The sequence below is a fragment of the Poecilia mexicana genome, unplaced genomic scaffold (assembly GCF_051168715.1).
Source record: "Poecilia mexicana isolate PSO_F unplaced genomic scaffold, ASM5116871v1 scaffold_12, whole genome shotgun sequence".
In the NCBI taxonomy this organism is placed as follows: domain Eukaryota; kingdom Metazoa; phylum Chordata; class Actinopteri; order Cyprinodontiformes; family Poeciliidae; genus Poecilia; species Poecilia mexicana.
Genome location: NW_028263381.1, coordinates 18,450,404 through 18,464,922, shown reverse-complemented (window position 1 = coordinate 18,464,922; position 14,519 = coordinate 18,450,404). Strand labels below are relative to the sequence as shown.

Here is a 14,519-nt window from a genome sequence, read left to right as displayed (position 1 = left end):
GAAAGAAAACAAAGAGACTCTGCATTGACTCAAACAAATATTCATAAAACATGGAGGAAACTTCTTGATGACCTGTTTCCTTTAAACACTAATATGTGTAATAGGATTTGTACATTATTTGTTGTTGTTTCCTGTGAGAAAAAAAACAAACTTTAATGAATCAACATCCACGAATGTTTGAATAACTAAATCTGTCAGTTTGGAAGTACAAATCCACAGATGGAGAATTGTTTGTTAAACTTTCCACAATCGTCCCAGAGTGCCCAAAATTTTAGATCTTTTCTTATAAGCTCTTCTTTTCAGCTTACCTCACAGTTTTTTATAGGATATGGTTGATTCTAAGGGAAATGGATGGCTTTGAGTTCATTTGTGTTGGATGCCATTTTCAATTTTCTGGCAGAGGCCCCAATTATTATTATTATTTTTTTTAAAGTAGCAGATTTTTTTTATCAAAAATCTGCTACTTTCAAAAGTTTGTGGTGAGTTTATCAGTTTCAATTGTGCCCGCTGTCAAAGATCTGAATTCAATCAAGCGCTTTTCAGATGAAGTGGTTTGGGATGCGCACTCCACAAAGCAGAAGCAACTTAGAGGTATAATTGTTTCAAAACTGACCAAAAACTACCAAGAAAGACATCTTGCTGAATCGTTGCCCAAAAAAGTGAGGACTGTTCTGAACGCAAAAAACCTTATAAAGATGCCAGAGACCATCTCAAAAGCATTTTTATGTTCCAAATCAGCAAAAATAGCAACTGTGTCTCACTGAACAACAAATTGAATGCTTACAGTTCTGAAGAGATTACTACAAACCCTGCATTAGTAGTCACGGGGTCTTTATCTGGGTCTTTGTTCCTCATTAGAATTCCAACACGTATGCTCCAATGGCACCTTCATTTTATCCACCTTCAAATGTCTGCCACCCTTTTCACATCTCCTGATTATGCTCCTCCCTGTTCCATTCCCTTCCCATTTCCTCAACCAGAATGTCTTTTTGAAGACGCTTCTGAATCTCTCCTCCCAGATTAGTATTGACTGCCTGCCCACCTCTTGTCACACTGTAGGCTTTGTTATTGAGCTCTGTATTCTCCTTAGCACATTCGGTCCGGACGTTCTCTTTCAATGATGTAAGACAACTTAAATGTGGAAATATGACATGCGTCCAATATGTTGCATACATTTTTAGTTCACTTGTGCATGTGAAGAGAAAACCAACCACATCACTAAATGAGCTAATTCTTTAAAGCTGATCCCATAAGCATTGCTGCATATTCATTCACATACAAAAAAAAAAAACACACGCTCACGCAAAGTTATGCCCCTAACTGTTATGATAACACTAAAGCAAAAGACACATTTAAATCAGCCACACTGATTGCTAACTGAAACAAACACATTGTTCCAGCATTGCTCTCATCAGCCACCAACTGGTGCTCCTTATCAGACTGCATTCACCTTAAATGAGATGCTGGCAATTTCTCCAATTTAGCATCCCTGCAGAAAATTATGCATGACGCTTCAAAGCACGAGATGCCGCATATCTGAAAAAAAAAAAAATATTCAGCTCTATTCGCTCTACAGACAGAAACACTGCTTTGCATTTTGGTGTGGCTGTATTATACCCCTACATTCTTTGGCCCTCATAACATATTTCTATCACATTTCACAAAGCTTTTTATGGGCAACAATGAACATAACAGAAGACATTTGCACAATTCGGTTTTGAGCTTCATGGCATTTTAATGGGAATTAAAGCAGACAAGCAGTACAAAACAACCCCACGATTCAACTGCAGACTCAGGGCTGCAAGGTAATTTAGAAAATGAAAAAAAAAAATGAAATTTTGAACAAGAGGTATTCAGGGTTCTTAAAATTAAAAACAAAAAATAATTAAATTAAAATCCACACTTAAAATCTGGTACTTATGCAAAACGGCAAACAGTGCAGACATACGCAGAAAGCTAGATAGACTCTCTCTGAGGAAAGATGTAGTAGTAATCTACTTTGTGGGGGGATTACCATCATCAAATTGGGGAATACATTTGGTTTCAGAAATGATAGTCCAGTAGACATGGTTTGAATGAGTACCAAAATTGCAACATTCTTTACATTTTCTGCTGGTGCAGTTCACTTTCACACTGTACTGTGTCAAACGAACTAAACCCTTAGCAAAACCGGTTTACCCCCCTGACAGTGACGGCGCTGCACCAAAGACCACTAAAGGAAAATGTAAATTGAGTATTATTTTCATTTATCCCAGCTATGTTTCCATTCTCCTTATAATTACTGTTGACATGTGTAAAGTAATGTGTTCTAGCAAAAGGTGGATTTTGGAACCAGATCATGCAGAGGCAAAACAAAACAGCTATAGATGATGTGTAAGTAGAATGCACAAACACTGACCAGCTATAAGACTCCAGGCATGTATAACAAGGACTATTTGAATATTGGGCTCTTAAAACTGGTCCTGAGGCTATTGGTTCACCTCTGTCTTTGCATGCAGGTACCCATCTACCCGACAACAGTTATTTCATCATGCAAAGTCCAGATAACACACCAAAGAGAGCCCAAAATATAATCCTTTACTAGAAGATGCAACTTCTGAGAAAGGCATTTCTTTTGATAGACGTTTCAACTCCGTAAGTCTGTTAACTTCAACGCTGCTGCTCATGTGAGCAAATGCAACGCTACACAGAGAACCGCATATACACTGATGGCTACTGGAGTTAAATAGGGCGATTACTATTCAAGAAGCATATGTTTTCATTCTCCCTCTCTGATCCTGTGAGACCAAAGTTATCAGAAGCCATGCCGCCCACAGAACAGGATTAAGATTTTTTTTTTTTTGTTTCTCATTAGTCAAAGTTTTACATCAATGCTTCTAAGGTTTTCACCATGGGGTTGCGGGTGGGAGGAACGTGACTGTACAAACTCATGGATTTTAATGCGCTGACCGATATAATAAGGAAGTAACATTATTTTAAAAGACGAAACCAAACTACATAAATGTATTCAGAGTTCTCTCATAGACTGGACCCAAATTGTATTCTAGGTGTACAAAAAATTGAAGCTATTGATTCCTTACAACTAAACCAGGCAAAATGAAATATTGATATGAAAAGATATGTATACTTTATAAATTAAAATTAGGCAGGATTTTCACCTTGCAGCTATACTTTATAATCTATTTAACCATATTTTTCTCCAGTGACATACTGCCATCTGGTGGTAATTTCTACAATCTTGCCAAAACTAGGGAACAGACTCATTTAGGCTGCTGGGTTTGTCTTTGTCATCCACATCTAACTACATTTATAGGAATCATTCAGAAGTATTTATAGGAATCATTCAGAAGTTGGGAAGAAAGTAGATATTTTAGGATGAGGAATGAGAAGACAACTTTTTTTTATTATTGATCACTGAAGACCTGGTTTTCGTCATTGTGTTTCTAGAGAAACCCTAATGTACTTTTACAAGTATGCAGTTTTCTACTCATGTTTGATACTCAGTATTCTATAAATTTGTATTTTTCAAGCATTTAAAGTAAAAGGTTAACAAAAAGCAGTGCATTAATGCAAAGCTAAAGGGAAAAAAGAAGATAGAAGGTTGTCAGGAATGTTCACCAAAACCTGAAAAGTGAAGAAAGCATTTGTATTCCACCCCCTGAATCAATACTTTAAAGAAGCATGGTTCTCTGAAATTACAGCTGCAAGTCCTTTGGGGTGCGTCTCTAGCTTTCCACATCTCATTTCTCCTTTGTAAAATAGCTCAGGTTGAGCACAGCATATGTCAACAGAAAATTGCAAGTCTTCTCACAGATTCAATAGGTGCAATAAGAAACTTAGCATTTTAAAATAAAGGTTTTACAATATAAAGATTGCATTACTAAAAATAATGATCTCAAAGTTTTGGGGGTTTTTCCATTCAAGGCCTAAAGGGGAAAATTGAAGCACCTTAAAAGCTTTGAGACAATAAGCAGCTCTCATGCGGATTGGTAAATAATTGTAGATATGGGACAACAGAAACAGAAAAGACACAACCAGCTTTAATTTTTAGTTTGAACCTTAGAAGACCTGAAAGCTGCTGTTTCTTTGATCTTTGTGTTCTTGTAGATGTTTATTAATGTAAAAGACCTTTAAATATGGTGGAGGAATCCTGTTTCGAACAGGAACCCAGTGTTCCTGTTAAACGTTTGTGTTTTCTAGTTCTTGGAATTGCAAATGGTGAAGGAGTGACTAGGCTAAACCACCAAACACACACACGCACACGCACACACACACACACACACACACACACACACACACACACACACACACACACTTTTTCTTGGGTGCTTTCACAGGAAAGATGTACATGGGGTATAACAAATCTCAGCTGGGATACCAAGCAGGAAGGGATAATTGTGTCTTACCACACACATAATATCTTAACAGGAGTCCTTCATTTGTTGTAACATTTAGAGGTGTTTCAAGATCATAAAGAAATCAAGCGCTGACATCTTTATAAAGAGCAGAGGATAACAACAAGTCAAATAGACATGGCTGTGACAGATGGCTTGACAGCCATCCTGTCTCAAGGTCCACTAATTAGGGTTGTTGTCAAATTTGGTCACAACTGACCGGGGCACCTTCTTCAAGGTTGTGGCTTGTGACACACTGGAAACAGGACCTCTAATGGCTTTCTCCAGGCACCCAAAGAGCAGACGTGTGGCGTGGATAACTGTTGACAGATTGTTCCACCTCAGTTGTGGACCTTTGCAGCTGATTCAGTGTTCCCATGGGGTTTTTTTGGTTATTTCTCTGAGTAATGCACTCCGTGCCAAGTTCGTCGTCAGGCAACTATTCATCACTTTCTTTCCATTTCATAATTACTCCTAACTTTGTGTTTATCTATTGCATAAAATCTCCCAAAAAAATAAAAAATACACTGAAGTTTGGGGATGTAATGTGATAAAAAAAAGTTCAACAGGTATGACTATCCTCACAGGGAGCTTTAATTTATCAGACTTTTTTTGTGAACAATATAACATTTTAAATTAAATCCTTTTGCTCCATGTGTCTTTTTGCAACTTTTCTGCGTCACAAGAAATGTCTCTCTCTCCAAATTGAGTTTCCTAAATCACCGTACCGAAGAGAAAAACATGAAGACGAGCAAAGCATCGGAGCTGTAATATAGGTGTGACTATGCATATCCCCTCACGCATAATGTGGCAAAGCTGCACAGCTGCATCTGATTTCTGGATGAGGACTCAATTAACAGCTCCGACGCTGTGACATTTCTGACTTCAAAACCTGGACGTGTTTTTCTTACACTTTTGTGATTCTTCAGTGGTGTGTGTGAAGGAGCTGCAAATTAGGGCCCGTGTAGATGAAGGTGTGTTCATGTGGCAAGTGTTGTTTTATGCCATTTTAAACTCATTCTGCATTTTGAAAGCAGCTGCCCCTCGTGAATGTCTGAACTTGAAGACAGGATTTTTCTATAAAGACATTCTGAATGAGAGGAATAATGTAATTCTGTCTACAAAGTATCTATAAGCCTCGGTTTCTGCATAAGGTGTAGATATTGAGCAGGGAGACCCGAGGAAACCTTTTGTAACTGGCACAATATCAGGGGGATTAACTTATTCTACAACATTCTACAATTTTAAAGATATTGTAAAATCAGTAGCCTTCTTTTCTTCTAACAGTTATTAAAGTGCAAAGTGCTCTAAGTTTGGTGGAAACTCTGTGAGAGATGTATAAAAAGTTTTAAAATAAGTGTAGCTTTTATTGCAGCAGCTAAATCTCATACTTTTTTTTTTTTTTTTTGCAAAATCCAATCTTTGATGCATGTGCAATTATCAATTCCAGCAATTATGCCACATAAAAAATAAGCAAAACCAAAAAAAGAAAAAAAATGGTTTACATCCATACTAATAATTGAAATATGACTTAAAAACTGTAATTCACAAATTACAGTTTCATGCGTTTCAGTGTCTAGGAATACTTGTTCCATTTCTCTCAGCCATTCAAGTGAGACAGATGGGTTTTTAACTTTATAACTTTTAGAAACGGCTGCCGACAAAACACTGCTGCCAGCGTAAACTTGAACATGTATTCAAGTGTTTTAAAAAAAAAAAACATAAAACATAAAACAGCTGAAACGCGACAGGCTAAGTAGGCAACACAGTTTACAATACCATCACACACTAAGCAGAACGATAAATATGTGTGTAGAATTCACTCAGTGTGAGAACGTGGTGTTTAGGTGCTCGTCCTACCTGACAGTGAGGATGCGGATTCGAACAACCCATCATTGCTCCCTTATTTTCAAAGATCTGCAGACAGAAGGTGGGAGTCCATGTATATTTCAGGTGTCGATGACACAAGGTGCTTTTTTTGTCAAGTTAAATTACAATAACCAAGAGCATATTGGATATTTCTGAGAAGATTTATTTATTTTTTTTCTCTTTACGGTGTTGGCTGACATGCGAATGTGAGTGAAAACACCTATGGTAAAGCAAATTATTTATGAGAGTAATTTATTCTCTTGCAACATAGCAGCACCTGAAGTTTGAAAAAATAAAACATTGTTTTCACACAAAAGATTTTTTTTCTTTTCCCTAGAGGAAGTGATTTTCAGGTAGTTATACACCTTAAATCCATGTTTTCGTACATCTCTCTTTCTGAGTACGTGAGTTTGCCCAGAAGCACCATTAAAGTTTCACCAACTTCAATGGAAGACGCCTTTAAAATACAAAATAACTGAATGGAAAATGCTGTGAAATTTGTGATGTGAACTTTTTTACAGCTCTGCAATGTCAGAGAAAGTTAGATGAGGCGAGAGAAAATAATTATCAGTAAAGGGAGTGTGAGGTTCACGTACCTGGACCCATGGATACGTAGCACCGAGTTCCTCTAAAATTTCAGCCCACTTATCAATCACCTTGATAATCTCTTCTTTTTTCATCAGAGGGAGGGTGACGTCAGACCAAGGGTGGAAGCACATGACCTTACTAAACATGACACAGAGAACAGGGAAGAAATAGTAATCATGGAACAACATATAAGGATAAAAATCAGTAAGCAGGACTCTAAATGCCCATTCTGTCTGAATATAAAGCTTGACTTTTTTTTTTTTTTTTTTTTTTACAGAGAACTAATAAGCTTGTGTCAGGAGAGCAAAACTTTTGGAATTGTGACAAATAAGGCTGGGTGAGAGACCAAATTTATCCTGCCATCTAAAATCCAACTGTTCATTTATGGTGGACGTGACAGAGAATATTATTTTCTGCTGTTGCTGGGACAATGTGCTTTGGTCACTAAGACCAAGATTGAGCTTTTTAGAAATGAACCTACCTCAAAAAACCTAATTTCCGCCAGATGACTGCTACAGGTCGCTTGTATGCTTGTTTCTTTTCCAGTTGCCCCTGATACTCTGATACTCCGGAGAGTATAAAACACAAGATGGGATCAGCCTAAACCTCAGAATAATCTCCAGCCTTGTGCATCATTAAACTGGTAAACTGCATCACTTTTCGATGTGATATTAACGGCTGAAGTAAAATGTGTGTATTTTAAGGCCTTTTCTGTCTTTGTCAGGTGTGTCAGTGTTTCCTTTCTTTAATCCATCACTATTGAAGGTGCATGTCTAAAAGTTGTGTTCCTGCTCACACACCTCATCAGAATCTGTTCCCTCTCGCTCTCTCTACGTTCATCTTGGTGCGTCTATTATTTATCCTGCGTTTTCTGCTGCGGTTCTGGTCGGTATTAATAAGTAATAAACGTGCCAGTGCTATCACTGATCTACTTGGCCTGGTTAAATTGATAATCTGCAGGAGTGCTGTTTGCATCTCTGTTGTGAAGCGAGATCGCTGCTCTGGACTGTCCAGAGACTGACTGTCAAATACTACTGCATGCCTACTTTGAGATGTTTTTCAGATCCCACTGCTGAAGCTCAGGCTGTTGGCTAAAATGGCCAACTGAAAACATGACTATGCTTGGATCACAAACTTAAATTAATCCTTTATTAAGCATATGATAGATCACTCTTCAAGCCTCACAAACAGGCAGATATCTTCAAGAAGAGGAAAAAAAGTTTCTTGAACATCTATTCTCAGATCTACATTTTATTTGTCAGTTTTAGCATTGCCTGAAACTGACGGTTTAAGGAAATAAACCTTCCCTATTTATGGAAAAAATTGGGAGACTGTGAGAAAACCTTTTTGTGCAGAAGTGAAACCTATTAAAAGAACCAGATTGGGCAAGGAATCAGTAGGACAAACCCTATGAGGCAAATACTATGGCACTTTGTACAGGCACCAAATCTGCCTGTACACTAAACAATATTTTTAAAATTTCCCAAAGAGTTTGCAATGTGTGAAGGGTTTTATTAGACCACAGTGTCTGGTTGGCCTGGTAATCAAACTGATTAGAGAGAGAAACCATTTTATAAGTTTTATTTTTAAAATTTCCCAAGGCTTTTTTTTTTCTCCTCTTCTCTGTCTTGGCTGAGAATATGTAACAGAGAATAAATGTTTAATACATTAATAATCATATAATGGTTTTCCAAAATTTACCTGCAACAACCTGGCTGTGCTCAAAAATTTGACATTGTTGGTGCAGCCAAATTTTCTATCAAAACTCTAATGAAGAAACACAAAGCTTTGTTTTTTTTTCTTATTCTCAAATTGAAGAAATGGGATTGGGTTTAAATAAAACCATGCTGTGAGTTCAGCCATCTGAAACCATATGCTATTGTGTTGTTATTGTTTCTTCTTGCTCTGTATTATCTGCATGGTGTCCTTGAGTACTCTGAAAGGCACTTCTAAATTAAATGTATTCATAGTAGTAGTAGTAGTATTATAGGAAAAATATTTTTTGAGCATGAATTGAACACACCACCTTAATGTCTCTGTGGGCTTGGGGGAAAAAAAGAGTTTGCTGTTGATGCAACTGTTTATCAGGCTTACAAACGGAGCACAGGCAAACAAACGTGAATGTCGGAGTAAAACAGATATTACATTTCTATTGACAGTCGCAGTCTTCTGGGACGAAAAGCAGCTAGTGTGCGATCAATAATTGAATGCGACTTTGGTGTTTATGCTCAGAGCAAAAAATGAATGGTCTGTATTTATTAATTGTTCATGAGAAGCCTTACAAGAGCTGAGAGCTCTCGGAGCATTTGTGTGTTTAAATCCAGTTGAACTCTAAAAGCAAAAAAAAACTAAAGTGTTGCTACTTACTGTGAATGTATTGTGGAGGTCTGGGTGGACAATATGGTAAAAATCATTTTATAATTTTATCCTAATACAACAACGTACAAATATTTAGTGGCAATTAAAAAAAAAGATAAGAATATTTTGACCAGAGAACAGTCAAAACAGATTTTGTCAACATCTGTTAAGAACAGAAAGCATTTATTAACATATTGAAGACCTGAACTAAACTTTCTCTCAAACCATTTTCCCTTAGTCAAACATGTGTTTTATGTAAAACTTGAACAACACAACCCCGGTAAAACCATTGCTACATAAAAGGGATGCGAAAACTATGAAATTTCTTTATCATAAAAGTATATTTGTTTTTTCAATTTCATTGTCTCATCTCCTTTGGCAACTGATATGCCCCATTACATACCAAACTGCTGCCATTTAGTTTTAATGAAATTATAAATAGTTGCAAAAGCTTCAATGCTCAAAATGTATGTATAATATAACTCAATTCTATATTTTCTGAAAACACTGCATGGAGCCCCATTTCCATTTATTTGGTTTCTGATCCCCTATGATGTCTGATCACACCAAACCAGAATCAATCTCTTACAGGTTGATATAAATTACTGTCCAGTAATCTATTTCCCTTAAAGCAGGCAATATGTAGAAAGTTACTTTAAATCAGGTCCAAAATGTCGAATTGATGGATTATTCAAATGAAGTTCCCCACAGCAGATGGATTCATTTCATACCTGATGTTTTAATTTCAAAGAACATAACTGTCAGCGGGAGGTCATTAAATTATTTGGCTTGATCAGCAGCTTTTGTATTTTATAATTTAACTGGTCTATCTGGACATCAATGAAAACAGGGTCACGAGATCTTCAGAAAATCATTTTAAAAATATATAAAAATGTGTGAATTATGAACAGAGTTCATTGAAAACACCTAACTACCAAGATATATTGACTGATATGCAACAGCTTCATGTTTAAAATACTACACTACTACAATGGCAGTCCAAGAAATCTGTCAAGTTTGACCATTATAAAGTCTGCAAAATGTTACCGTAGCTCATTGCTAGGATGCTGAAAGTGGAGAACTGCTTGTGTTGTTCATTCTGGATGTATTTAGGACAAAACACATCTTCGACATCCTCTTTGTGCACAGCTTTATGTCCAAAAACAAAGCTAAATTTAGCATGCCCTCTTCACATTCTTTGTGTGAAGACATCTAAGACAATGAGCTTGATGAACATCAAATATATGTTTTTTTTTGTTTGTTTTTTTTTATAGAGAAGTAGCAGTGGAGTTGGTAGTGCAGTTTCGTAGCAGATCGCATGTTCTCTCTGTGCATCTCTCCAGGTACTCCGGCTTCAGAAGCAGGTGAGCATTAATTCATGATTCACTGATACTTATACAAACTTATACAAACTGAGAAGTAAACTGGGAATTGAGAAGTCTAAATAAATATAGGAAACATTACTTTTATACTAAGTTTTGCTTTACATACTGATTAGGTTGGCCGAGCTCTGTCTAAGCAAAAGCTCTAATTAATTCCTATAGCACAAGTTGACCTTTTGAGGAAATTTTAAGGAACCTGATAATTAAAATGAGAAAGCAAAGCAAAGTGTGACCACATTTTTCGTCACAGCGGTGTTAATTGGGACCATATAGCTGAAAAAAAGAATTATACAATAAATCATTAGTGTCTGTCTTATCGCTCCCCTTAGCCCATTTTTCTTTGTCTCCCATGACCCAGATCCTTTAAATCCTGTTTTCCTCACTAATTGGCTCTGTGAAAGTTGCTCCAGGGCAACAAGCTATAGCTTATTTTCAAAGTTTCCTTTTATTTTTTCTTTCTACCCCCAATAAAGACACAAACTGCGTGACAAACACAACAGGAAGATGCACACAGATACTGCATGAGGAAAAATATCCGACGCAGACAAAACCTCGACTCACTCCGACTCCAAAACACAGAAAAAAAAACAAAAAAAAAAACTTCTGATGTTTAAAAAATCAACACAGAGAAAGCACAACACGTCAATCACTGCTGCTTCAGTGCTTTTCACAGCGCAAGTACCTGACAGCGTCTACATCTGCCAACACTAGGGGAATTAAACCCACAGTTCAGTTTTTAACCAGCACACTCACAGAAGATGTTTGATTTAATCTATTATTCAGTTGTTATGCAACTCTGCTGTCAGCCACAATCATCCACGTAGACCCACAAAAACAGGGGATTGCTCTTGAGCTTTAGCAACAAACAGTCAATCGTATTGTGACAAGATAAAAAAAGAAGAAAAAAAATGCAAGCTGGGTTTGTCACTTCTTCAAAAAATGATCTGTAGAAGACTACAAAAGTTCTGGGAGGTCAGGAGGGCAGGAAAAAGAAAACATTATTTATACCAAAAAAAGTTTTAGTTCTCTAAAGTGATATTGTCACCGTGAACTTTATATGAGGGTGAAATTAATTATTATTCATAGAGGAAGAAAGTATGACAAAAAAGTTAATTTAGTCAATACCTATTGAAAAAGCAAGATGTGGGGAAAGATCCCCATCTGCTGGTGATTTTAAGAACCACATGTGAATGTGTGTAAAGAGAATGAAGGGAACTAATCCAGAGTATAACAAAGACTTGCAAACAAGTTTTTCACATTTTACAAAATTGTACTATTTGTTGGTAAAAACAAAACTAATTTATTTCGAGCAGAACTGAAATGTTGCTTTAAAATCTAAATAACTTGGCTTAGTCTTAAGAAGGTAAAGGAATACAACTATTTGTGTACTACCCATGTCAGGCTAAAAGCTGTTCTCTTACCAAACACCTCTGGCAGCTTTCGACTGGAATAGCGGATGCTGATCTGAGCCTAAAGACCAGAAAAAAACAACAAAAAAAACATATTTTTGGGACATAAAGACATTACAACAATAAATAAGAGCAGGGAAGTCTTGCTACCGCAGTTTCTAATATTGTGTAACATATTGCTTCAACACAAACACTCACCAGGATCTGGAGCATCAGACTGAAGAGCGGGGAAGTCATTTTCAAACACAAAAGTGCTGTCATAGCTTGGATTTACCTGGGAAATGATGAACACTTAAATGCAAGAAATCAGTCGTACCAGGGCTTACGACAAAGCCATGTGACACATAAAGTCATGTAGGTCTGTGTATCTGAAGAAGGGCGCATGATAAGCTACATTATTTTAGAAATCATGATCCAGACAATATCATTTTGGAGAACTAAATATTCCTCTTAGGACCCCGGCAGTCAACATTTTAATTTGTTTCGAAACCCATTCTTGTTTAAGGTAGTCCTCCTACCTCTCCACTGGCTCTCGTGTTGCCGGGACAGAGCGGGTTGCGGGGATCATATCTGGGTATGTGCTCCTCAGGGGGTTTTTCTACCTGTCCAGCCCAGGGTCTCTTCATGCGGTGGGCTGAAACCAGGACCCAGGTGTCCCTCAGCGGGTTGTAACGCAGATGCTGATGCTCTGGTGGTCAAAACAGAACAGATTAAAAAAAAACAATATAAAGGAATGACAAGGCCAGAATTTATCTTCTGTGTAATACTATTATCAACCCTTGATTTTTTTTTCTTTTGCCACATTGCAACCATTTAACTTAATGTACGTTGACACATTTCTACACGACTTCACCTTGATGTACTTCATCCCGCTTAAGTTCTAGCTTGTCATCTTGTTGGAAGCTATTTCCAGCCTCTCACATGGTTCCTACCATAAATATCCTGTTTTTAACTCCATAACCTGTGTGTTGATAGGAACACAGGTTTCAGTTCTGTTCCTATCAGCTCTGATGAGCTGAAAAATGCAGTCCATCATCACAATGCCTCCACCACCATGCTTCATTGTGTCTACTTTGGTTCTCCTCTGACCAGACAGAGTATGTTCTTACATGAGTTTCCTATTTCAACAACACAGCTTGTAGTAAACTTTAAAGGGACTTGGCTCTCTTTTGACCACAGTTTCAGATTAACTAGTAAGATTTTCAGCCAATAAAGAAGACCCTTAAAATTCCTGAAAACAGATTAAATGTAAGCGACTTTCGAACATTTACATCAATACAAGAAACACACCAAACAGCCAGTCAAGAGCAAATCTGCTGATATCGCAACTTGCAGATATAAAAACAACAGGAACTCAAGTCACATGAAAGCCAAGCTGACTGCGTGTTTATTGTAAAGCCATGATGCAGAATAAGCATTGTGACACGTTTGCTCCAGTGTATTACCCACTAAACAGGGAAAAACAAACATTTACGTTTGGATAAACTGGATCAGCAGTCATACAGTCTGTTGTAAACAAGGTCCTCAGCATGATATCCTGAATGAATCGACTTCACAATTAATCGGTGCTAAAGTCCGTACATACCTTTGGGATCGAAACTGAGATCTTGATTGCCGCTCATGATCTTCGTTCTCTTTGATAACTCTCAACTCGGTGTTGAACTAACGAATCATAAACTAGTTGTGAACTTTAGCATGGTCCCACACTGTCCACCACTATCCTTTTAGCCTATGGAGGAACAGAAACGGCGAAAAGGCGTTCCGTTCGGGACGGATCATTACCATGCAACACCTTAGGGTTTCAGTAGAAATAAGAGTAACTGTGAGTCTAAAAGTACAGAACATAACAAACAATGTAGAAAATATAATATGTAGTTGTTATGTCCCTATTCTTAAAATATAAACATGCATTTAAGACCTTTTTAAGGTTCCGACTGTGTTCTGGCAACCTTGCAGCGGACCCGCCCTCTATCGATGGGTCGGTCGCTGTTGAGCCGACTAAATATACCGACTCTTTTAAGTGAACGATTGGTCCGGTACAGACTGGATGCCTCTGTGTTAATTATCAATTATGATTGAAAATGTGTACATAATAACTTAACTTTGACATAGTCGTTTAGTCATTATGACATTTACTATCAATCAAAGTTTAGCTCATGTGGGGTTGATCAAACCATGACAGTTTCTGTCTCCAATCCCTACATGTGTCCCTGAATCTTTTTCATCTTTGACAACCCCTTTTAGCATTATAACAGCAGTGCTAAAACACACTGTTTTGAGCATTATTTCAACAATGGTAATGAAATTACAATTAACAGCAGAAAAGACACAGACTAGTATAACTTTTAAAGCTTTGTAAATTACAGCAAAAATCAAGGTGCGTCTTCTTCAAGTGGTGGTCTAGAGGACATTCTAGTAAGCATGTGGTTAGATTAAATGCAGGAATTAAACCTATTTTATTGAAGTATGATCTGGATATTTCAACAGGATGCAAGTGCAAGCCAATTTCTAACTCGTTC

General features: G+C 37.2%; 1 protein-coding gene across 1 annotated transcript in view; it reads right to left on the bottom strand.

Moving 5' to 3' along the window:
* Positions 1-13,967, bottom strand: part of galt (galactose-1-phosphate uridylyltransferase) — a 30,300-nt gene extending 16,333 nt beyond the window's left edge. Inside the window, exons 1-6 of the mRNA XM_014980361.2 lie at positions 13,586-13,967; positions 12,519-12,688; positions 12,199-12,274; positions 12,013-12,061; positions 6,860-6,989; positions 6,255-6,311 (exon numbers count right to left, since the gene is read on the bottom strand). Of these exons, the coding sequence (XP_014835847.2) occupies positions 6,255-6,311; positions 6,860-6,989; positions 12,013-12,061; positions 12,199-12,274; positions 12,519-12,688; positions 13,586-13,622 (519 nt within the window). The 5' untranslated portion in view covers positions 13,623-13,967. The remainder of the gene's footprint in view (positions 1-6,254; positions 6,312-6,859; positions 6,990-12,012; positions 12,062-12,198; positions 12,275-12,518; positions 12,689-13,585) is intronic.
* Between the last annotated feature and the right edge of the window lie 552 nt (positions 13,968-14,519).